Source organism: Dermacentor andersoni, chromosome 1 (assembly GCF_023375885.2).
Source record: "Dermacentor andersoni chromosome 1, qqDerAnde1_hic_scaffold, whole genome shotgun sequence".
Lineage (NCBI taxonomy): Eukaryota > Metazoa > Arthropoda > Arachnida > Ixodida > Ixodidae > Dermacentor > Dermacentor andersoni.
In genome coordinates this window covers 97,746,696-97,771,723 of record NC_092814.1, presented here as the reverse complement: position 1 = coordinate 97,771,723, position 25,028 = coordinate 97,746,696, and the positions used below count along the sequence as shown (strand labels likewise).

Sequence of the window (25,028 nt, the reverse complement as noted above, 5' to 3'; positions counted from 1 at the left end):
TCTCGGTCGTAAACCTTCACAACGTTTTCAGTATATTTTCTATTTCATTTTCTGAAACAGTGGCCTTGGAGGCCAGTGCGCAGATTGCCATGCAAAGAGACAAGTGCGATGAGTCTGCTGTTCTGAAGAAGGCCCTCGTGTGTGCTATCGGTTTCCAAAACTTTATGGATCAAAAAGTGTCACGCCGCAGACCTACTAAGGAAGAGGTGTGCCCGTGAGTACAACAATGCTTACTACGATGTGGCTACGGGAGCTAAGATATGTTTTAGTAGCTCGAAGGATTAGTTTGGTTGCGCTAGTAAACTTACACCCTGTACTTTTTGTGGATAAAGCGATAAACATACAAGCGGACGCCGTGCAAAACTTGATGTGTAAGGAGTAAGATAAATGTACGGCTCGCTGTAATCCCGTTAATAAAGGCGGATTCAAAGGAAAGGACAAGTCGCCGACTCAGCCCGCAGATGACCGTCACGTGTTTGAGCTGCAACAAATCGCACTGCTAGCAGCTCGCCGGAGGCAATTTTGTGAGTGGTGCGATTTGGCAGTACTTAGCCACGCTATGCTCATACACTGGGTGAATCGGTGTGAATCTCGCTCAAGCGCATTTCGTACGCCCCGCAAGAGCATCGCCGTGGACGGGGAACGTCGCTTGAAAGTGATCGAGAACAAAGCTAACCAGGAGATAGCCATGTCTTCCGGCAACCACTAGTCTAGGCAGCAGCGATAGACTGTTACCAAAAGAGGAATTAAACAACATTGTCATTAGCCCGTAGGCTATGACGAAGCGACAAAGGAAACTCAGAAAGAAAGATGTGCGGTTGTAGGGACGAAAGATGGGTCTGAGGCCCTATAATGTAAACCTATTCCAATCTCTTTTTATTCCAATCTCCTGACGTCAAATTTACGCAACCACAGACGCAAGCATCAGGCGGTAACCCGCAGCGTTGTTTGAAAAGCCTAATCAAATATGCTCCTCGTTTATAGGAGGTCACATTTTTGCTTTCAAAGCGAATAGCATTGCCTACATTGAGCAGATTTTCTTATCAAATTGGTTGGCAAGAGGCGAGGATCAAGCTCAAGTGGAGAGGGATTCGATGGGGACAAGCCAGCACAGCGAGGGTGGATGACCGGCTGAAGAGGGTGGTGCCAGCGTCAGCGATTGATCCGCTTCCCCTTACTTAGCTTGCGGTGGCTGGTCGGAGATCGCGGTGGCGTGCAACGGAACCCTAAAAATGCTGCCAGAACGGATCCTCAGCAAAGAAGAGTTGGCAAAGTGATGTCGCATACTTGCCGAAAGGGCTCGATAACGTTATAGTGCCACGGAAAAATGTTTATTATACGCGAATAAATCCATGCTCCGCGGCCGCTCCCAGTAGCTAGTGCCAGAGCAATCGATGGGAAGCCATCTTCTATTCCTTTCAGAACGGGGCAGCCTACGGCTATTCAGAAAAAAAAAATCAGTTTTGTTCGGCATATTAATGCATCTTTAACGCGTACACGTCACTTTGACGCTCTGAGTGTTCGTGGTTTTGTGACGTTACGTGACAGACAGGCGAAGTTAGCGCAGCCCGAAAACGTTTGATCAATGGCAGAGTATTATGTCGAAAAAGGCGTCGAATGAGAAATAATTATTCTTCTTTCGTTCGGTTTAATCATGCCTGATCAGTGTCCATGCATCATATCAGATGGGGGGTTTTCGCGGTTTCTGTGACGTTGCCTGAAAGACAGGCGAAGTGGAGGGTGGCCCGAAATTTTTTTGATTAATCATGGAGGGCTGATCGCAGGATTTGAATAGAAAAGTTTGGAATAGTTTTACGTTATAGCGCCTCTGGTGAGCATCGATCCCGGTACCACCGCCTATCCAAAGCAGTCGCTGTACAATGTGAGCTATAACAAGAAGGGCGAGAACGAATTTACAACTCGAAGGCAGAAAGATAGGACAAGCAAATATATTCAGCGAAAATCAGGAAGAGGACGATGCAAAAAAGTTTTCCTTTCACGCTTTGTTCTTAATAGTGGATGTTAATTCTTTTCCCCCTGGCGAAACTTCTGCCGTGGGGGCCTCCGCAAGACATATCTGCTTATCCACACCGCTAATGTTCCTGTTCTCGCTACATATTTGTTCTTGCGGCTCGTTTGCGTGACTTAACTTGGGGCGCTATAACGTAAAACTATTACAATTTTGCAATCAGCCCTACGCAATTGGTCAAAAACATTTTTGAACCACCCGCGCTTCGCCTGTCTGTCACGTGAAGTCACGAAAACCGTGATAGCTCCCCATCTGATATGACCTGTACACACTAATTATGCATGATTTGACCGAACAAAAGAAAAATAGTTATTTCTGATTAGACGCCTTTTCGCTATTAGCCCTCGGCTATTGGTCAAAAGTTTTCGGGCTGCACACACTTCACCTGCTTATCATGTGACGTCGCAAAACCGCGAGAACTCACCGCATCAAAGTTACGTGTACGCGTTAAAGATGCATTAATATGCCGAACAAAATTGAATTTACCTCTGAATAGCCGCAGGCTGCCCCGTTCCGAAAGGAATAAAATATGGCTGCCTCCGATCCCTCAGGCATTGGCTACTCGCACCTGCCGGGGAGCATGTGTTTATTTGCATGCAATAAAGCTTTTTGCGTGGGCGTGTAATGCTTTCGAGCACTTTCGCAACGTTTACGACCTTGGGCGCTATTCTGGACATTCCGCCATTTTCTTCAATGCGTGACGTAGGCGTGACGCAAACAACATGGCGCTGGTGGCCCCGTTTTGCTTACGTAACATGACGCCAACTTGACGTTTCGCCTAAGAAACTGAAATGAAGGCACTGAATGTAGCGTTATCGGTAAAGCAAAACAGTTTTCCTCCGCAGTGAAAATAAAGCAGCTATCTTAAAGCGTATGATTATTCCGTCGAAAACGCTTCTCGCTTCCGTCGTCTGCTGCGTACAAGCCGTCGTCTGCTTCAATAGCTAGGATGCGTGTCCCCGGAAAATGGAATGAGTCATCGCATGGTTGGCGCCAACGCGCTTGTTTTCTTGCTTGAGACAACATACGCGACCTACCAGTGGTAATGCGCGCACGTTCTAGGCAACGTTATCGCTATCTCGTGAAACGCAAGTGACTCAGCCCGACTCGGCTGGCTGAGAAACGGCTGAATATCACCGATAGCGTTGCGCGCGCCAGAGATATCCACTAGCGCGACGCAAGCGCCGGCGCTGCCATCTCTTGTTCATTTCGCTGGTTACTCGCACCGCGGGAGGAAACTTCAAGGCGCCGCCTTGCGTACATTTCTTTTTATAAATTAGAAAGAGGCCGTTGTCATAACTTATGATTGTGCGAAAAGGCATTAATCTTGATTACAATACAAATGCAGCAGTGAAAAGTGGACAACATTGCCGAAAGTTTGCTATGTTCAACCAATATTATTTCGTATAAACGCGTTCTTTTAAAAAATGATGGCCCCAAACACAAATGCCAACACCACCCGAGAGCGATGCAAATACTATGAGCACGCGTTATGAACAAAAGATTTTCGTGGCGCCAAACGACGGGGAAAATGTGGCGATACGCATTCCTCTCGGCTGCCATTGCATATGGCTGCTCATTAGCATAATTCGCGCGGCTCGTTGCAGCAAAAATTATGACGGAAAATCTCAGCAATGGCGGCCCAGCGCAACGTCACACATCGTCAAAATGACGTTTACGAAACAGCCCTTCCTCTGACGCTCCTCACGAGATATTCCTTCAGCCAATCAAGCTGGCATGGCGCATATCTTGGATCGCCGCCACATATTCGCGCAATTGCAGATGCATTGCACTGGCTTCTGCACGCTACCGCTCATATTCTTTTTGAAGCGCTAACATCACAATATATCTGCCAAGGAGAAAAAAAATGTATTATTACATAAAATTTGCAGCTCCACGTCACGTTTCGTCATCTTGATGAAAACGCAAAGTGACATTTCGCAAAACTTCCGTTTCCCGGCACAAATTTCAAGGCACGTGAGCTCTCCACAGCCAATCAGAGTGTAAACATGGCGGATAATGGCGGCCGTGCAGCCGCCATGCGTGTCGAGAATAGCACCCCTTGTTCTTCAAACTCTTCTTTGCTGAGGATCCGTTTTAGCGGCATTCTTAATGTTCCGTTGCATACCGCCGCGATTTTCGACCAGCCACCTCAAGCCAAGTAAAGGAAAGTGGACCAATCGTAGCCGCCGGCACCACTCTCTTCATCCGGTTATCGATTTTCAGTGCACTGGCTCGGCCACATGGAATCCCTCTCCACTTGAGCGTGCTCCTCGCCTCTTGACAGCCAATTAGATAAGACAAGCCGCTCAGTGCAGGCAATGTTATTTGTTCTTCAAGCAAGCAAAAGTGACCTCCTATAAACGAAGAGAGCGTTTGATTTGTCTGTTCAGACAAGCCTGCGGGTGAGCGCCCGATGCTTTCGTCGGCGGTTACGCAAAGTTGACGTCAGGAGATTGGAATGAAAACATATTGGAATAGTTTTACGTTATAAGGCTCCTGCACTCGTAAATAATTGTGTTGCTTGCGCACTTTGTCTCGCTCATGCTTTGCAGGAAAGAAAATCGTGCTTTGATTTTGTTGGCTTGAACATATTAAACCGAAGGTGTGCCATTCAAGAACAGCTTTTATATCACTTGAAGCGTAGAGCAGGTGCAATATTTCAAGGTTTTGCATTTAATATATGAAAGTACGCTTCACACACGGAGCATTGAAGTACTTTCTGGTTTTCCAAGCGACTCACACGATCATCATCATCAGCCTGGTTACGCCCACTGCAAAGCAAAGGCCTCTCCCATACTTCTCCAACTACCCCGGTCATGTACTAATTGTGGCCATGTCGTCCCTGCAAACTTCTTAATCTCATCCGCCCATCGAACTTTCTGTCGCCCCCTGCTACGCTTCCCTTCCCTTGGAATCCAGTCCGTAACCCTTAATGACCATCGGTTATCTTCCCTACTCATTACATGTCGTGCTCATGCCCATTTCTTTTTCTTGATTTCAACTAAGATGTCATTAACTCGCGTTTGTTCCCTCACCTAATCTGCTCTTTTCTTATCCCTTAACGTTACACCCATCATTCTTCTTTCTATAGCTCGTTGCGTCGTCCTCAACTTAAGTAGAGCCCTTTTCGTAAGCCTCCAGGTTTCTGCCCCGTACGTGAGTACTGGTAAGACACAGCTGTTATACACTTTTCTCTTGAGGGATAATGGCAACCTGCTGTTCATGATCTGAGAATGCCTGCCAAACGTACCCCAGCCCATTCTTATTCTTCTGATTATTTCAGTCTCATGATCCGGATCCGCGGTCACTACCTGCCCTAAGTAGGTGTATTCCCTTACCACTTCCAGTGCCTCGCTACCTATTGTAAATTGCTGTTCTCTTTCGAGACTGTTAAACATTACTTTAGTTTTCTGCAGATTAATTTTTAGACCCACTCTTCTGCTTTGCCTCTCCAGGTCAGTGAGCATGCATTGCATTTGGTTCCCTGAGTTACTAAGCAAGGCAATATCATCAGCGAATCGCAAGTTACTAAGTTATTCTCCATTAACTCTTATCCCCAATTCTTCCCAATCCAGGCCTCTGAATACCTCCTGTAAACACGCTGTGAATAGTATTGGAGAGATCGTATCTCCCTGCCTGACGCCTTTCTTTATTTGGGATTTTGTTGCTTTCTTTGTGGAGGCTCGGTGGCTGTGGAGCCGCTAAATATATCTTTCAGTATTTTTACATACCGCTCGTCTACACCCTGATTCCGTAATGCCTCCATGACTGATGAGGTTTCGACTGAGTCAGACGCTTTCTCCTAATCAATGAAAGCTATATATAAGGGTTGGTTATATTCCGCACATTTCTCTATCACCTGATTGATAGTATATGGTCTATTGTTGAATAGCCTTTACGGAATCTTGCCTGGTCCTTTGGTTGACAGAAGTCTAAGGTGTTCCCGATTCTATTTGCGATTACCTTAGGAAATACTTTGTAGGCAACGGACAGTAATCTGATCGGTCTTTACTTTTTCAAGTCTTTGGCGTCCCCTTTCTTATGGATTAGGATTATGTTAGCGTTCTTCCAAGATTCCAGTACGCTCGAGGTCATGAGGCATTGCGTATACAGGGTGGCCAGTTTTTCTAGAACAATCTGTCCACAATTCTTCAACAAATCTGCTGTTACTTGATCCTCCCCAGCTGCCCTTTGCATAGCTCCCAAGGCTTTCTTTACTTCTTCCGGCGTTACTCGTGGGCTTTCAAATTCCTCTAGACTATTCTCTCTTCCATTATCGTCGTGGGTGCCACTGGTACTGTATAAATCTCTATAGAACTCCTCAGCCACTTGAACGATCTCATCCATATTAGTAATGATATTGCCGGCTTTGTGTCTTAACGCATACATCTGATTCTTGGCTATTCCTAGTTTCTTTTCACTGCTTTTAGGCTTCCTCCGTTCCTGAGAGAATGTTCAATTCTATCCATATTATACTTCCTTATATCAGCTGTTTTACGCTCGTTGATTAACTTCGAAAGTTCTTCCGTTCCCTCCTCAAGTCTAGGCTAATTCGAGTTCTTACCATCCTATGGTCACTGCAGCGCATCTTGCCGAGCACGTTCACAAGATTAGCGCAGAGTATAAAGTCTATTTCATTTCTAGTCTCGCCGTCCGGGCTCCTCCACGTCCACTTGCGGCTATCCCGCTTGCGGAAGAAGGTATTCATTATCCGCATATTATTCTGTTCTGCCAACTCTACTAATAGCTCTCCCATGCTATTCCTAGAGCCTGTGCCATATTCCCCCACTGATTTGTGTCCAGCCTGCTGCTTGCCTACCCTGGCATTGAAGTCAGTATAGTGTATTTTGTTTTGACTTTACCCATCACCGGTTCCACGTCTTCATATAAGCTTTCGACTTCCTGGTCATCATGACTGGATGTAGGGGCGTAGACCTGTACGACCTTCAATTTGTACCTCTTATTAAGTTTCACAACAAGACCTGCCACCCTCTCATTAATGCTGTAGAATTCCTGCATGTTACCAGCTATATCCTTATTAATCAGGAATCCGACTCCTAGTTCTCGTCTCTCCGCTAAGCCCCGGTAGCACAGGACGTGCCCGCTTTTTAGCACTATATATGCTTCTTTTGTCCTCCTAACTTCACTGAGTCCTATTATATCCCATTTACTGCCCTCTAATTCCTCCAATAGCACTGCTAGACTGGCCTCACTAGATGATGTTCTAGCGTTAAACGTTGCCAGGTTCAGATTCCAACGGACGCACACAATACGCACGAATTAAAACACAGAAAGCAACATAACAGACAACATAATGCAGGAAACAAGCATGAAGGGTATTTTAGTAATTGTTTAAACGTTTTCAAAAACACGTTAAGCACGTAATAATCACCTGAGAAATAAGATAGGCGTCTATATAATATTTCTGTAATTTCTTGTTTTTCTTGTTTCTTTATTCTTCTGTTATCTTACCTTCTTCAGCGAGTCAGACATGTATTTGCAGCATGAAATGTGTAACATATACTTTCACCACGTGGTTATAATTTGTAGTCATATGTAAAATACTGTGACATCATGCCTGGTGTTAACAATATCTTAATCATATGTAAATGTGTTATTGCTTCTTATCAAAATGATCTTGCTAAAAATGTTCTTGCTAAAAAAAAAATGTGTCGTTGTGCATGCTATTGCCGCTAGAAGGCTGAAAAGGGCCGGATGCCTTCCTTTGGCGATTTCAGCCTCTGCTCCTCCACAAGCTCTGTATAGACTGTCAAGAACATATTCGTGCTACCCTTCAAACATGGATAGACTGTCAGCTGAAGATGATTCCTCTGTAAAATAAGTCATCTTAAGTGGTTCAGTGCTTTTATTGTCGAATTACAAGCTTCACCTTTGTCTACTAAGAGCTACCTTCCTTGCGGCTAGTGTAATAGATAAAAATACATATATACATATATATTACAGGTTTATCAAGGATTTTGAGAACTGTATCGACAACGCCAGTCAAGGGAGCACGTGCAAAACTGACATGTCCCTGAGTGCGCAGCTGGTGACCTACAAGAGGCTTTTAGAGGAAGAGTACGGAGTCGACTGCCGCACGAAAGGGGAGATGAGCCCGCGGTTTTCCGCCGGAAGCGAGTCGGCAGACTACTTTTACGATGACCTGCGCAAGCGGGAGCAGAAGTCGCAGCGAAACCACCGTGAACGGCTGCCCGCGTCCTCCGGCAGAAAGGGTGATTCAGATTCTTACGACTACGGGGACAGTAGACGACGTCGTGGCGCCGGACGCAAAGCGGCACCGAACAGAAACGACGCGTACAAGGGCCGCGAGGACTACGACTACTACAACGATCCAGCAAAGGCGATGCCGACTCCTCCGTTACCACCCCCGAATGTGGAATACGAAGACGAGGATGCTAAGGAGTACTACGACTTCAAGCCAGACGCGAAGCGTGGCGACTCTGGCGGAGACGGCGGGCGCGGGAGCCGGAGGAGGTTGCGAAGGGGCGGCGACGACGGGGATGACGAGCTACCGCCACGAAAGCCCGCGGACAACGGGGAGCGTCGCTCGAAAGCGAGGAAGAACGAAGCTCCGCAGGAGACGGCGAAGGAGGGCCATGCGTACCCAGACGACGAAGGCCCCATTCGACCGGGCAGCTCGTATGAGTACGGCTTTGAAGAAGGTTTCAGCAAAAAAAAGCTCAAGACAAACGGCCGCAGTGAGGACGCCAGCTTCTTTGAGGACGACCAGGACAGTGAACAGGTCGAGAGAGCTCCGCGTCGGCGCAACCGTAGGCAGGATGCTCCCGTTATGGGCGACCCTTTGGACGACGAGGAGGAAGCCTCGGACGAAGAGCGCGTCAACGACGGCGTTCAAGACGGCGAGCCGGTCCGTGCGAACCGGCGCGCTGCGGTTGAAGACGAAGATGACGAAGATGATCCGTTCTTCCGGGGAAAGCTGGCGCGCGCCAAGCAGGAGAAGTTCCAGAGAAGCCGCTACATGCAGATGGAAGACGATGGCTACGAAGACGCTCAGCGTCGGAAGAATCAGAGCGGTGAGCGCTAAGTATGCTGCATAGCTACAGGCGCACATTCTATGCGTGCATAGCTTTGCATAGGAGGTGTGAAACGCAGTTTGGGCCTGTAACGAAATGACGCATCTTACTGCAGCACACCATAAAAGCAACACTGCACAGTCTTAAGGTACTGCCACATTAGCGGGAAAGACGGGTGCGGCATGTGCATTCGCTGCAGACCCGCGCCATGAAAGTCACACTTACTCGTGTCTTGCGGGCGCGACACTCATGTGACACCCTCCGACGCCCCCGTTTACCTTGTACTGTTCGAGACTTCTGAGAAAGTGCGTGCTTGTAGCATCGCATCGCATCCATGCAAACAGTGGTAATGCGCCATTTACATAGCACTCGAGTCGCCGTAATGCGACAGGAGAGGGTAGGTCTAGATGGGGTAAGCTGTCTCACGTAGTGCATGTAAACGCTGGCGTATCGCATTAAGGTATAGATGGAAAGTGAGATGGCTGCCGCCGTGTGAGACTCAACTCACCAGTGGAATGCAAACAACTGAAAAACGGTCTTCTTTCGGACGAAGGGGGGTACGCCACATGCACGCTCTGTCGGACAGGTATTAGCGAAACGTGCTAAGAAATGCGACACACTACTGCTACATCCATGCATACGCGGCTTGTGTCGCGACGGCAGTAAAAAAAAAGCCGCCCTATCGCTGTCCACCTGGCTACATGAGTCTATTTTTGTTGGGTGCTCATTTTGTGGCTACCACAAAAAGGTGGTGTTGGATCCACTCCAGCGGTTTCCATGCGGTACTGCCGCATTTCGCAAACTCCACGCTCCCGGCATACTGACTTAACGCACGATGGATGCCGCACGAGTGTTCTCCGCTATAGTGTGAACTTACCTTTAGGGGAGTTGGCGCTTGTGTGCTTCGTTGGAATAGTTGCACACTTGGCACCGTGATGGTGTGGTTATAACGGCGTAAAAATTGAAAGCAGTTAAGTGCGTAAAAAAGTGCTTATTAAGCTGTTCGAAAGAAGCACGCGGCCCCATTTACTCCGCATTTTCCTGTGCTTTAGCTTTTTGTGCATATTAGAGGTAAATAAGTTATACCTAAGTGCCGCCCTTTTGCAGTGTGCAATGTACACATGTACCACATCGACATGAAGCGATGTGACCGAGGTATCATGGATGAAGTGGCGTCACTGTACAACGTGACCGTACGCCTCTCGCGCAGCGTGTCCAAAGCTGCCAAGTCTAGTGCATGCATGTGAGTACAATTGGAACGCTGGTTTCGTTGCCTTCATTAGTATGCCTGCCACACAGTCTTAATGAAATTTCATCCGGTGATTTTCTGGGGTTCACCTTCCCATGCATAACGATATGTGAGAAACAGGATGTGAATTTATCTTAGCAGGTCTCCAGTGTTGTTGCTGCTCTCTGCCTCAGGACAGCGGCCTGTCAGGACAGTTTGCCTGTCCTGACAGGCCACACAGTAGAGGCCGTTCACAGTAGAGCTCGTTCTTTTTGTGTACAGCCACACACTCTATCCGAAATATTCGGATAGCTTATGCAAGAAAAGCACAGTTTCCTAATAATGACATCCCGTGTCAATTTAGCAGAATCTGCCCACGCCATTTAATTTTATTTTTAGCACCAGTTGCGCTAACTCATCAACCTTTTTAATGATAGCAATAGTGTAAGATGTCCCATTTTGGGATATTCTATCGCAAATAAAGTCCCTTCTCCGGCTATTCATTCGTCATGCAATATACACAACTTCTTCAGTGAACTAGACCTCTTGGCACGGCGGACGACAGGACTGGGATAGTGTGGAGCGCAATAATATTGGCGGCCTTCAGTAAAGCGCATCTTTACGAAAAATGGACAGGTGTTTGAAGATTGTAAGCCCTGCTGTGAATTTCCTTTTTCCCTGCAAGTGCCATTCGAGAATTCGAATCCTGCATACAACAAGCTCAGGTCAGGCACCACTGCATGGTATTCGACGAGACGCACAACATTTCTCTCATGCGAAATCTGCTGGCGAGAGCATTTGACGTAAACTGTTCCGAAACTGCGCCAGTGCCTATGAAACAACTGTACGCAGGTAAGTAGCATGCAACAAATATGAAGATCACACGCACAGGTTGCAATTTATGTGAAGCGACGTTTTTTTGGTGAAGCGGCTAGTCAAATGCTGTACAACTAACGTCGATGGGCACAATTATTTACTTTCATTCTGTCAGCGTGTAATCACGCAATCTTTATCTACCACAGAGGTCACAACTTTATTGGCATTAGATAGTTATGTTTATGCACTGCACCACTCGCAAGCTACGCCGAAATGTAGACCAAATCAGGCGAACGCACAGTGTGGGACGTCTACGCCGAAATGTCCAGAAGATGAAGGCGATGTGATGCTTGTAAAGGGAACAATGGTGATGACCTGTGTACACACAGATAAGATGCATATCTAGCTGTACCTAAAGATTCTGTCAGTATTGCGTCACAGAGGTGCGAGCGCATTCTGAGGATTGGTGAAGAAATAACGCACATCCAATGGCACATACCGAATGGCTACATCAGAGAAAATCAAGTCAATCAAAGAATCTATTAAATGTTCCACGCTATTGCCTTAAGAGGAAGCCTTAGCTCGGGCCCAACTCCGACGCGGCCTATTCAAATACATGTTAAACGCAAAAACATTTTTCTTAGATAACCCCTGGACAGATTTTAATGAAATTTATTGCATTTGAGAGAAAAAGTTAAATTCTAGTTACTATTGGAAGCGGAATTTCGATTTAGGGCTTGAGTGTTGTTAAAAAGATTTTCAAATATTCGACCGCTTGAAGAAAATAGAAGCACGAAATTTACAAATTCATAGCTCTGCATCAAGATCAGATATCGTGGTTCTGTAAACTACATCCATTAGATCATTCAAAGCGGACAGATTCGATATGGCATTTTACATCATACGTGAATTTGTTACGTTGGTTACAAGGGTTCTGCAAAAGCTGTATTTCCATATTACTAAATTTTTTTATATTGATGTGTAACATATAAATTTCGTCCGCTTTAGATGTACTATTAAATGCAATTCACAGAATTGTGTTATCATTTTTGGTTGTTGAGTTACGCAGGTATAAACTTGATAGTTCAGTTTTTTGAAAAGTTTCGATTTTGGTCAATTTTTAACAAAAAATTGACAACCTAACTCGAACATTTGAAACCAACAGTCACTAGATTTTAAGTTTTTCTTTTAAATGCAACAAACCTCGGCAAATTTGGTGCAGCGGTTGACGAGAAAAACGAATTCTCCTTTTACATGTATTTACATAGGAGCACCTGAGCTAAAGCTTCCTCTTAAGAGCGCGGTGTGCTTTAGACATATTTTCGTTTTAAGTAGGATTTTTTTTTTTATTACGCAGAGCAGAGGTGCACTTACTGGCACTGCTTCGTCGGTAAACATAAAGGGGTTATACCTACAAGGCTGCATGTTGGTACTTGCGTTCGGCGCACATGAAACCCCAGCCAGGAGGGTAGGCAAGCAAAGCTTCGCCTTACAAACGAATTGTTGAAAGGACCGTCGCAGATAACTGGAAGAAGGTTACCTTTTTATAGAAAAAAAAAAAAAAACCTAGTTTGGCTTACGAAGCCTGTTTACGGCGAGTTCAGTAAATGGCGTAATGAAGTAGCGCTGCACACGACGCGTGCAGCGCCATTTTTGTTTTGGGGGGAGGGGAGGGGGGCTCACTATAGTCTGACCGACGCCGAACGATAAAATACGCAGTGCGTCCAATTGAGGGTCCCTGTACGCAAAACACTTGACACGCTTGAGCCCTTCGTAAAAAAAAAAAAAAAAAATGCGCCTGCTAATCAATACATCGAACATCGTATAGTCAGGGTAGTCGACGAGGGACAGTTGTCCAAAAAGATGATGTTAGCGCGCACTCTGCTAGAGGTATTGTCAACTTTCAAAGCTAATAAAGTATGTTCGAAAAGTTGAATCTGGCTTGGAATCCGCAGTGTCTTGATTGAATGTACGGACTTCAAGGCACTGGGGAATTGAAAATCGGGCGAGTTGGCCAGCATTTATGGTAGTATGACATCGCGACACTAGCGAAGACAGAAAGGAACAGAGGTCAGTAGTTTCCGTATGTCTTTCCGCTGAATGTTCCAGGGCACGCGATATGATTAATTGGAACTGAGCTAATCATCTCCCCCGCAAGATGAGAAAGATGCTTTCCTGGCCTAGTTCGTGAGTAGACATGATGGAAAGTAGCGCAAGAAATGAGGAAAAAGAAGGGCGAAAAGATAGCGCTAAACTCTCAATTGACGCTTTATTAGTGGCACGACCATCGAGTGACACTCTTGTTTCTTGCACAGCGCTTCCGGTTCACCTCCTGAGACGACCGGGGAGGAAATTCAAAATAAATCAGCAAATAGAATAAAAAGTAGTACAGTACAAAGTTCATGGGTTTCGTTATAGAACATATGATATCAGAGCATAAGTTTAGTTACAAGTTGTGTAACTGAAGTGTCTGGAATAACTTAAATTAGAAATCACTGAAACGACCGGAGAGGAAATTCCAAATAAATCTAAAAAAAGAAGAAAATAGAAAAATATAGCACAGTACAATATTCATGGGCTTCACTATTATATATATATATATATATATATATATATATATATATATATATATATATATATATATATATATATATATATATATATGTATATGTCAGCATAAGCTTAGTTGCAAGTTGAATTACTGACGTGTCTGGAATAATTACAATTAGAAATCACTGATTACCTCACACCAAAGCACAGAATCGTGAACTTTAGAGACTCACCGCGTAAGCACGACTTTGACGAAATTTCTAGAAACCCGGAAGTAGAAAGCGGAAGTAATTACGTCACTAATGACCTAACGCACATGAAGGTGGCGTGATAGTTAACCAGCTAATTAATGGAAAACACTTGCCTCCGAGTGCGGCTTGTGCGTTGCGTTCGCCTAAAGTTAAGCTAAAGAAGACCAACGCCGAGGTGCGAGTGCACTAAGAGACACCTAAGTCAAAGATTAGGGTCGCTTACAATTCTTTGGGAAAGCTGGTACTATATACAAGGTGTTTCAGCGAACACTTTGAAACTATTTTTAAAGGTGCCTGTGACACATGGCGCTATTCCAGTCCTTGAATTGGTCTACTCGAAGAGGCGGACATTACTTGGTCAAAAAATTGAAATGCATAATCGACTAATTTAAAAAAATTCCCTAATTAGGTTTAAGCTAATCGCCTAATGGCACATATTGCAATTTACAAATTCTAGCGAGTGAGACTGCCAGGCATGTACACTTGAGAAGCATTGCCTGGATGACACCATTTGCGAGATATGAGCCGTCAAACTCGCGGTAAAAATGCTCTGTAGTTCCACTTACTTTCTTAACGAAACGTCGTTTTATGCATTGAAGCACAAAAGTAACTGGAACGCCAATGCATTTATTTCTCCGAAAAGTTCGGGAATTAATATCTCGAAACCGGTGTCATCCTGAGAATTCGTTCCAAGTGGATACGCCTTGCAAACGTCCCGGCAAGAATTTGTAATTTGTAATACGTGCCATAAGGTCATTAGTTAAAAACTTAATTAGTGAATTTTTGTTATTGAGTCGATTATGCATTTCAATTTTTTGTGCAAGTAATGCACGCCTCTTCCAGTAGATCAGCTCAAGGACTAGAATTCTGCTACCTGCCACAGGCAATACAAAAAAAAAAGTGTTCGCTGAAACACACGGTTGAGGGTGTCCCAGGTGTTATACTGTTATAAGTAAAAGAGGCACAAATAGCACGGTGCAAGGTACGGATATAAGACCTATGGTGTTCGGTCGCCTGACCTGTGACCAATGAACTTCGTAGGCTTTACAATTTTCTCGCACCATGTTATTTTCCTTCATTTTTCTTTCATTGAACAACTTGGCTAATGTTAGTTGGAATACACTGTATGTACACGCGCTCCGCGATACCTGAAGATGCGGAGTGCGAATTGATCAACAGCAGAATGACTTCGGAAAATCAAATTCACTTTGATATTAGGATATCGACGCAATACTGAAGCACTTAGCGCGGTGTTGTTTGATCAAAACTACCTCAGACTATTCACATGCAGTCGCATCGCGGCTCTTTTTTCAAGATTTTTACTTCATTGAGGAGAGGCTTGCACATGCATTGCTTGCAATGACAGGGTAATTGGGACTCCTTTCCGCTATCTCATCTATTTCAAGTTATCTATTCATGTTATCTGTGTCAAGCGGAACTGGCTCCCATTTACCATATCACTGCAAGCAATGCATGTGCAAGCCTCTTTTCAATGGAGTAAACATCTTGAAAGAAGAGCTGCGATGCGACCGCTTGTGAATTGTCTGAGGCAGTTTTGATCTAACAACACGGCGCTGAGTCCATCAGTATTGCGTCGATATCCTAATATCAAAGTGAATTTAATTTTCCAAAGTCATTCTGCTGTTGATGAACTCGCACTTTGCGTCCCCATGTGCCGTATTGCCGCCTGCATATACACATACGTATATGTACCAGCAATGCTGCAGTTGAGAGTGCTGTGCTCTCTCCTTTCCTTCCCTTCCTTTTTCCATCATGCCTATCCACCGCCGCAATGATTATCTTACAAGTCTCTTTCTGACTGATTTCTCTTAACTATAGCAATTTATTATCACCTTTCGTTGATTTGGGCGCGTCAGTTCTTTTTGATTTATTTAGTTTTTCTTTTGTCAATGTCTCGTTCTGTCAACTTTGAATAAAACATGTAATTTCTCCTCATTGCTCCCCCCCCCCCCCCCCCCCATTGGCACCTCTTGATGCAGCTCAGTTTGTCTTAACCTTAATTTCTTCGCTCGTTTAATTTTTCCCTTCATTTCCACTTTATGCTTGCACGCGATGATTATTCTCCCCTTTTTACCACCACTATTACATGAAAAAACCTGCAGCACAATTCCCCACTCGTCCTTTTTTTTATCTGCGACATTTGGACTTCCGGTACCCTATGCCCTCGCTTATTCTCCTGTTGAGCGTGGGAGATAGTGAGCTATAAACGATACCAAGGACAACACTTGTCGCTCTGACGAAGACAAGTGCCCTTGCTAAAACACTGGCTGAGGCATGTCCCTTACTCAACCACTGCTGATCCGCTCAAGAGACGTCGCAAGAATATCTCAATGTCTTTTACTGAGTATTATTTTCGGCGGTTGTTACTACTTTTGCGATGCTCGCGGCATGAGAGCTCCATACTGGCATACCATACGCTGGCATACTGGGTCGTGTGTGAGTACTAAAGAAATGAAACTTCAATACCGAATACATATTAGGTGAATGTATAAAAAATCAGGCTATAACTTGAGTAACTATTGAGGAGTCTGATTGAGGCGAACATAGAAGTAACTGCTGATGCAAACGTAAAAAGAGGGGGCGAAGGCGAGCGTTACAGTCTTTGTCCCCATTTCAATGTGTGCGTACTTTTTAGCGCCAATGGTCCTCAACAGTTATCCAAGACCAACTAGCCGAACAGTTAATCCTAAGTACAACTTGAGGCTGCTTAGTAGGTCCAGCGACGACAAGTTGGTCAAGAAGTTGCTGAGATTTGGCTTAAAATCACTGTTATAGGCTGGAGCTCGCTGTATCAGCGTGCTTGAACGCCGCCTTTAGAATAAAAAGTCAAGGAAAGCCTTGTTCTGGGGGTCCGTTTTCATGCCAGTTTCTTTACAACCAGTTGGGGCAGCGAATTACCTGCCTTTCTGTTGCTTAATAATCACACAATTTCACAAAAGAACGATGGTTTGTCTATAGCTCGCCGCACCCCACAGCCACGAAGAAAACTTTTGCTGCAGTGACTTGACGCGCGACGCCGAAAATGTAGAAAAGCGCACGAATTGACACGGCGATCATTCCAGAATGTGATGCGTGAGGTCGACCTGCTTTCAGGTGCACAAAGAGGATGCAACAACACCATGCTAGCTCGGCTGTACTCCTACTGCGCCGTTGGATTCTATGCAGAAGTGGAAGGACAGCAGATTGACAAAATGGACAAAGCCGTGTGCCAGTACGACACTATTTTTTATTTCTTGCTTTTTCGCGGCTGTACGGTGTAACGCTTCCGTGAACTATCTTAATCCCATTTAGTGTGGACGGGAGCGCTAGGCTGCGCTCGGCTGAGCGCCAGTGCAACGAGCTTGACTGCGCTGCTCGAAGTGTGCTGCTGCAGTGGCGCCTATAGAGGCGTGGCCCGCGTAGCTTCGTCTTGCGAGCTACACTTTGCTTCATCGCAGCGCAGGCTCGTGGGCCCAAACAACGTGGATTCTATAGGAAACAACATATAAGCAAAGAAAAGCGTATCTATTCATGTTTGAAACGTGAGAGAGCTATCGCCGTGTTCAAACGTTCATCTGCTTCGCCATCCTTAACACCCTTGCACTACGACGTTCCTCATAACCCCCACCGTGCAGTTTGATGATGTTAAATCGCGCACCTCAAGGCATGTGAAGGACAACTTATGCAGAGGCGCGGCAACGCCCGTCGAGTAAGTTTTGGAATACGGGAGCACATTGGACATAAGTGGTAGCGTATGTTTCACAATGCGTGGTCAATATAAATAGTGACGGGCAAGGGAGACCTTGAACTAGCGTCGCTGTAATATATTTACCTGAACCTCAACTCGCCTTCTAAACTGACGTGTACATCGGAAAACAACCGGTGAGAGCCGAGTTGAAATGGCTTTGTGTTCATTCATTACAGCTTTGTTCATGAGTTCATGAATTGTACAAAGGACGCCTATCATGACTCCCTTTGCGACCATACGGACCTGCCAATCAAGCCAACCACCAGCTTTTTCGACAGTGTGCTGTTGACCAAATATGCACGCTTGTGCGGGATCGAGCACGAACTTGTGCGGCCCACAAAACCCCCGCACTTGACAATGTCCGTGACAACCCCAATGATCGATAAATGCGGCCAGCCGGGTCATATCGGCGGACCGGGCGGCCCCGGTGGACCAGGCGGCCCCGGCGGCCCAGGCGGCCCCTGCGGGCCCGGTGGCCCTAATCCGGCAGTTTGCCAGCCCCCAGGTCAGCCCGGTGGTCCGAATGGACCCGGTGGTCCTGGGGGTCCCGGAGGTCCTGGGGGGCCCGGAGGTCCTGGGGGGCCCGGTGGTCCTGGAGGACCGAAGGGGACAGATGGTAGAGAAGCCCCGCCACCAGGACACCCAGGTGGTCCCGGTGGTCCAGGAGGTCCAGGTGGTCCCGGTGGCATTGGTGGTCCAGGAGGTCCCAACGGCCCGAATGGACCCAAGCCAGGAGAACCTGGAGGATTGGGAGGACCTGGAGGACCCGGTGGACCAGGCGGTCCTGGAGGACCCGGTGGTATCGGTGGGCCAGAATGTGTATGTAGCACAGGTAAGCGAGCCACGCGCCCAGAAAGTTTCATCGCTCCATAGTCTTTTTCTCGCAGCAACACCACGGACAAGCCCAACTACGACGACCTCGACTACAACGCCACCGCCCCACCTAACCCCCATAACCAAGGGACCACCACCGACGGAGTCGTCGACAACAACAAGTACCGAAAGCGCAACGTACAGCGTTTCGAGCACCACTGAATCAGAGTACCCTTCCACAACGACACTTGGCTCCACCATGGAGACAACGTGTCTTGTTATCAATACGTCTTTCCAGTACCCCGATATGTGCGACAGAAAGGAGCTGCTGCGGCGCTTCTTCACTTGCGGCATCACATTCCAGACCAACCTGGAGCTGCAGAAACCCGAGTGCAAGTGAGTTCATCTCTTTGGGCTAGAATGGGAGAATAAAAGGTTTTCGCATAACCTTCGCTTGCGACAAAGATGAACGTATGGAACGTATGGACTGGGAATTTTCAGAATAATCCCGGAACGATGCATGTAAAAAAAAGTGAAATCTAGGCCTGGAGGCGGCACTCTAAAGCCCGGAGAGTAGAGATGATCTTACGCTTGCGTGGACGCTGACTTCTCCTGTGTTGGAATCCCGCAACTATTTTATGCACACAATTGTTACCAAATGTACGGAGTCGCGTCATTAAATATAAACATTCCGAAAATTTTTCTTCAGACGGAGGGCGGTACACCTTCACAGGGGCATCGGTTAAAAAAAAGGCGCAGCCACTTCACGGAAAAGTATTCAAAGAACTCCGCCTCTTATTTGGACCCATATGCTTACTCGTGATCACCCTATATAAAGACAATGACTACAATAAAGGGAAACGAGACCCGATTTTTGTTAGTCAGAATCATACGAAGCCAACAGGCAGTGAAACCCAGGAACGCATAGGGTAAATCTCTTGTTCTTCTTTTTTAAATTTGAAATGTAATGTAAAAATAACACTACACGGAAATGAAAGAAACCATATAGATATATAGATATGTGATAGCTGCCGGAGTGTATGAACTCCAGCAGCTGCTACCTGACGGGTTTACGATGCAGGAAGGAGCTGCGCATTGTGCGCCGTCGAGAAGGATATTTATGTCACGCGCGCAACTGCTTCGTCCCCAAGTATCACTCAGACGACCTTCGTAACAGCTCCACAGTAAACGAAGGCTGGACGAAATTCCTGGGTTCATTAGCGCAGTTTTAACGCTCTCTTATAGGGGTGCGCAAATAGTAATGTATGAGAACTTATTGAGTATGAATCAAATAGTGCCAATAGCGAACGGAATGGAATATCCAATATTTTTCTGATAATTTTCGAATGATCAGCCTTTTATCTATTAACATAAATCACTGTTGACATCCAAGTGTTCGCTACGTTGGAAAGTTACCGATTGCATCGCCTTGTCATGAATTAGCAGGTATGCTTTATGAGCCGTGTTGTTAGCGCGTTTGGATCTGCGTGTATACGTACTTTCGAGAATGAAACCGCAATGGGCATTGACTGCAGGAATGGCAGAGCGAAGAAAACACTTGTTCTCTCGTCGGAATGGTCGCGGCAGACGATGTGACTACAGTAATACATAATACCGCATTCGAGCGCATTTAGATTTATTTCCAAGAAAGCACACAGTTGCAGCACCGATAAATTGCACCAAAGAATGTCCATTGCCACATATCACGTGAGAGCGATTTGAGGGTGGCCGATTGTGGTTTAGCCCCAAAGGCCTCGTTCCTTGATAGATGCAGCGCGCTTTACGTAAATTTCAATTCTTTAGGAGCACTAAAAGGGAAAAAAAATTTGCCGTCCAACCAACAGTAGCGCCTCTTATAAAGGAAACCCGCAGAGGGTTCGTTGGAAAAAAGCACAGTGGAAGGGCTGAAGCTTGCGTGATATTTCCTTCAGTTTCGTGTTAACTCTGGCGATGTGAATTATTCGAAAACTACTCGAAAAATATTCGCATCTGCGAATAGTGACTATTTGATTCAAAGGCCTAATCAAATACAGGCCAATGTTCCAGTCGTTATCCGGAACTTTTGAATATTCGCGCACACCTACAGAAATCCGCCGCTGCCATGATGCTTCGCCAGTTATCATTTTGTCCATAACCTCCAGTGGATAGTAATCTGAGGCAGTCGCCACAGAAATAAGCGGTGTCTAATGCGTGATACAGATAGGGATTCCTTGGCGTGTCATATCTGTGCGGTGTAAATGGGCAACCAGTAGACACAAAAGTCTTCGGTGAAAACGTGACTGCTCCCGTGTACCGGGAGTACTGCCACGGAGTGCATTCGTTTTAGCGGGGCTTCAGAGGTATCATGTTTTCTCCATGCTATAGCACCCACGCCATAGTTAACGCCATAGTTTCCAACCATTATTAGATAAGTGTCCCAACACGGGGGCTAAAAAGTCCCCCCCCCCTCCCTATGTGTGCCCGTGCCTGTAGCACCGCAACATTTGCTCATGCGCAGCATTTTCTAAGCATGAATTTTTAAAATTGCAATTATGAAAATAGTTTATCAGCACATTAAGTGCAGTTGATATGAACCAATGAATGGTCCAAGCCCAAGTGGTTAAAAATACGGCGTCCACTCGCTGCTGTCGAGCAGTGACTATTGATAGCAAAAAAAAAAAAAAATGGTCATTCTATATTTCCGCAGTCCTCATAATCCTGCTCTCTTACAAATCTCACAAATTTTTTTTCTTTACAGTGAAGGTAACTCATGGCGCATTTAAGTGCTCGTTTCTGAGTACTCTTGGGAAACGTTACCAAGAGAACTTAGATTTATCGTGACAATAAGCACACTCCTATAGCGCTAAGAAAGTTGTAATTACGTCCTATAATTACGCCATCTAAACAACTGGTCCAAAGTCTCCAACAAAAAGATAACAAATTTTTATTCAGCGCTCTAAAACTCACGTTATCAGAGGAAATGTATGTCCTCTTCGCTTAGGAACTCTCTGCAAAAACGGTCATATTCGCTACGTTGATAGCCTTTTCATAAAAAAAAAAAATCTTTATAATCTGCGAAAGGAACGCCCTCTATAAATATTCCATAGCTATAGTTCTTCGCAGACAAAGGGAGAAAATACCTTTACAGAAAGCGGTCAGGCACGGAGACACAACCTCTCCAATACGGCTCATTGCATGCTTAGAAGTATCCAGGCTCTCATACTGGGAACGATTAGGTGCGAAGATCAACGGGGAATATCTCAGCAGCCTGCGGTTTGCAGGTGGCATCGTGCTGTTCAGCAAAGTTTGAGATGACTTACAACAAAGATTGAGTACTTTAGCTGACAGGGTTCGAATATGCCTGAATATTCATATACAGATGACTAAGACAACAAAAGAACAAGAATTTGTGACTGGCTGTCAGCTTTTATAATCGGTGAAAAAGTACGTTTATCTTCTTCAATTAGTCACAGGGCACCTGGGAGAGTTCTACAGAAGAATAAAAATGGGTTCATAACTCATGACCGGCAGCTTAGCGCTACCTTTGAAAAGAAAAGTATACAGTAATTGCATTCTACCGGTACTGACATATGGCGCAGAAACTACAAGAAAGAAGCATGAGAAGGAGCTAAAGACAACGGTAAGAGCGATGGGACGAGAGATGACAGGTGCAACGTTAAGAGCTACAGAAGAGAGCCGTGTTAATAAAAACGGGGGTAGCCGATATAGAGTTAAGATTAAGAACAAATTAAGTTGGGCAGGCAATGAAAGACATAATTAAAAATTCTGGGGCTTCACGTGCCAAGACACTGTGGTGGGGAATTGCGGAATAATTTTGACCACCTGGGTTTTTTTAACGTGCACCTTACACGTGCGTTATTGCATTTCGGGATCGAACCCGCGACCTCAAGCCTCAGCAGCTTAACGTCATAGCCACTGGTCTACCGCGGCTGGTTGTAATGCGTAGCGATGGTATATTAGAGTTACCGGGTGGGTGCCAAGGGAAGGGATGGAAGCGCACTCGAGTACGGCCGAGAATTATAGGAGATGGGGTGAACTGAGGAAATTTGTAGGCATAGGATGGGGTCAGGTGGCGCAACACAGGCGTGACCGGAGGTCGATGGGAGGCGCCTCGGTGGCCATGAGACTGATGACAAAACTGATGATTATGATAATGACGAGCCCCTGTAGTTCACATCATACTCATCGCGTTTGCAGATAAGACCATGGCCGGAATGTACGCACTTTCCCCATTACAGCTTTCGAAATGGGGGAGCTTCCACCCTGCGCCTGCGCGCACCGTCGGCGCTGTCAGCCAACCCTTTTCAACTATTCCTTGCGACTCGTTCCGAGCGCGTTCGCTGTGCCCGCTCTACGGAAAGATCAGTCGCGCCGGGAATAAAAAAAAAAAAAAAGTTCAGAATCCTCTGAATGACCTCGCTTTTTTTTTTTTTTTTGCGCACGTGAGTCTGCGGTAGAAACACAAGTAATGAAGAACTAGTCGTTTCGGGAAGGCGTAGCAAAAGACACTGGCAGAAAATCTTGGAGCCAGTGTCATAGTGACAATTTACCGTCGAATCAAGCACTTAGCTTGCTCCAGATACACATTCCAACCTATTTTTAAAAAAGTTTATTTCACGCCGTATGCCGTCAATGAATCGAAAATCGCAAGCAACGAATCAGCCGTCGTTGTCGCCCATATTCTTTCGTTGTAGAGATTTTCGCTGTCGAGGCGTTCACAATACACATAGTATATAGAAATGCGGCCTGGAGAGACGAAATCCCTTGTTGTACAGATGACTTCGTTGTAGAGGCATTGAACTGTATCTCTCCCTCAGAAGCTCCACGAAATCGTCATATATGCCCTCGTGCTTGAGGATAGGCCATAACAATTCCCTGTCTACGTTGTCGTAAGCTGCCTTAATATCTAGAAACGATATCCATAACGGTCTATTCTGAGCTATTGAAACATCTGTGCACTGGATTAATACAAAGATGTGCTCTATGTGGCTGCCTGGTGTGAACACATTCTGTAGTTGCCCCAATATACAGGGCGATCATTTTTTAGTTTTATCAAATTTTTAACATCCTGTTGCAGATAACAAAATTCTACTCCTTGAGATTGATTATTCAGAGAGGTGGGTAGTACTTGCAGGAAAAACCGAAAGATATGTTAAGCGAATTAAGAAAAATATACTAATTATCTTCTGCATTAATTACTTTACAGCACATGTTCCCACCAGAAGCCAAGCAATTAATCACAGCAAGCAGCAAAATACCGACACCGACGCAGACAGGAGCTAACACCTTTGTACAAAAATAACACCACTCGCAGAAAGAAATCACCTTTAACTACCTCTACCTAACAGAAATGTCAGAAGTGCGAAAAAGGAGGTCAAGACTTTATCGCTTTGGCACTCTGCACCATGCTGTGCTGAGAGGATAGCTCTGCTGTGCAGGCACGACTGCTTTCTTTGACGTCACACTATCATGAAGCTGAGGATCACTTTCCTCAAAACTTCTCTGTCTACCTTCTCTGTCTACCTATGCCTGCAACAGATGCGGTCGTAACAATCTCTTCCCTGTTTTTTTTTTTTCACCTATACTTGAAATATCTCTTGCCTATCTCGACTGCTGACAGGTTGATGCTTCCATTTACTTTAAATCCAAACGCTTCTTGAAAGTTTACGTTATCTCCGGGCTCATTGGATGAATTCCTTCGCATTCCAGTAGGACGAGCTGAGTGCTCTCCGGATTTTGCTGCAGCATACACATGCCTCATCTTATTGCGAATATTTAAAAAAATTATTTGGGCTCCGAGGGAAAGCGATGTAAAACGCCTTATAGACCTTTTCACGGAGGGCCCGTGAGCGCCGCCATGTTTGATCACGTGATGACGCGTCCGTTAGGGCTCATTCACACCGGCGACTGACAGTGGTCGCGCGACCAAGTTGGTCGCAAAGCGACCAGCCGCAAATGGTCGCAAACGGTCGCCTTTCTTGAAAAGCGACCATTTTGGGCCAGTCGCTCTCTGCGCGATTTTTCAGTCGCGCGACCGTGGTCGCAAAACTGATAAACCAATCAGCGGCGCACCGGAAGTGATCTTTCGTGTGTCTACATCCGGCCTCCTCCGGTGTCGCGTTCAAATTCCGCGTAGATTCCGAGAGTTCTCGCTGAGAACGATAATCTCCGGGATTGCGACTTGCGGGTCGCGCTCAGCCGGGCTTGCCGGTGTGAACATCAGTCGCCTTCGGTCGCTTTTTGATTGCGAGTCGCAAATGGTCGCGCGACCTCCTCAAGTCGCCGGTGTGAATGAGCCCTTACTTACCTCAGCTGCCTCCGTTTCCTTCGTGTTTACAATAGATTTGCATGACACCGGTACGGTTTAGTAAACCTCCTTTCGGCGGATATTGTAGGAGGTGACTGGGTCGACGGTACAAAACTTTGGCAACAGCTTCAGAGGACCATGTAAGCGCTTTCAGAGCTCATTACAAATTGTCCTAACGGTGCGAGCAGGTATACGATGCTTGTACTAGAAGTGGGGCTAGAAATGTAT

General features: G+C 45.9%; 1 protein-coding gene across 1 annotated transcript in view; it reads left to right on the top strand.

Annotated features, from left to right (window-relative positions):
* Positions 1–25,028, top strand: part of LOC126545342 (uncharacterized) — an 88,586-nt gene that overhangs the window by 46,521 nt on the left and 17,037 nt on the right. The window contains exons 13-19 of the mRNA XM_050193155.3: positions 61–214; positions 7,997–9,087; positions 10,195–10,330; positions 11,001–11,167; positions 17,047–17,164; positions 17,857–18,512; positions 18,568–18,889. Of these exons, the coding sequence (XP_050049112.2) occupies positions 61–214; positions 7,997–9,087; positions 10,195–10,330; positions 11,001–11,167; positions 17,047–17,164; positions 17,857–18,512; positions 18,568–18,889 (2,644 nt within the window). The remainder of the gene's footprint in view (positions 1–60; positions 215–7,996; positions 9,088–10,194; positions 10,331–11,000; positions 11,168–17,046; positions 17,165–17,856; positions 18,513–18,567; positions 18,890–25,028) is intronic.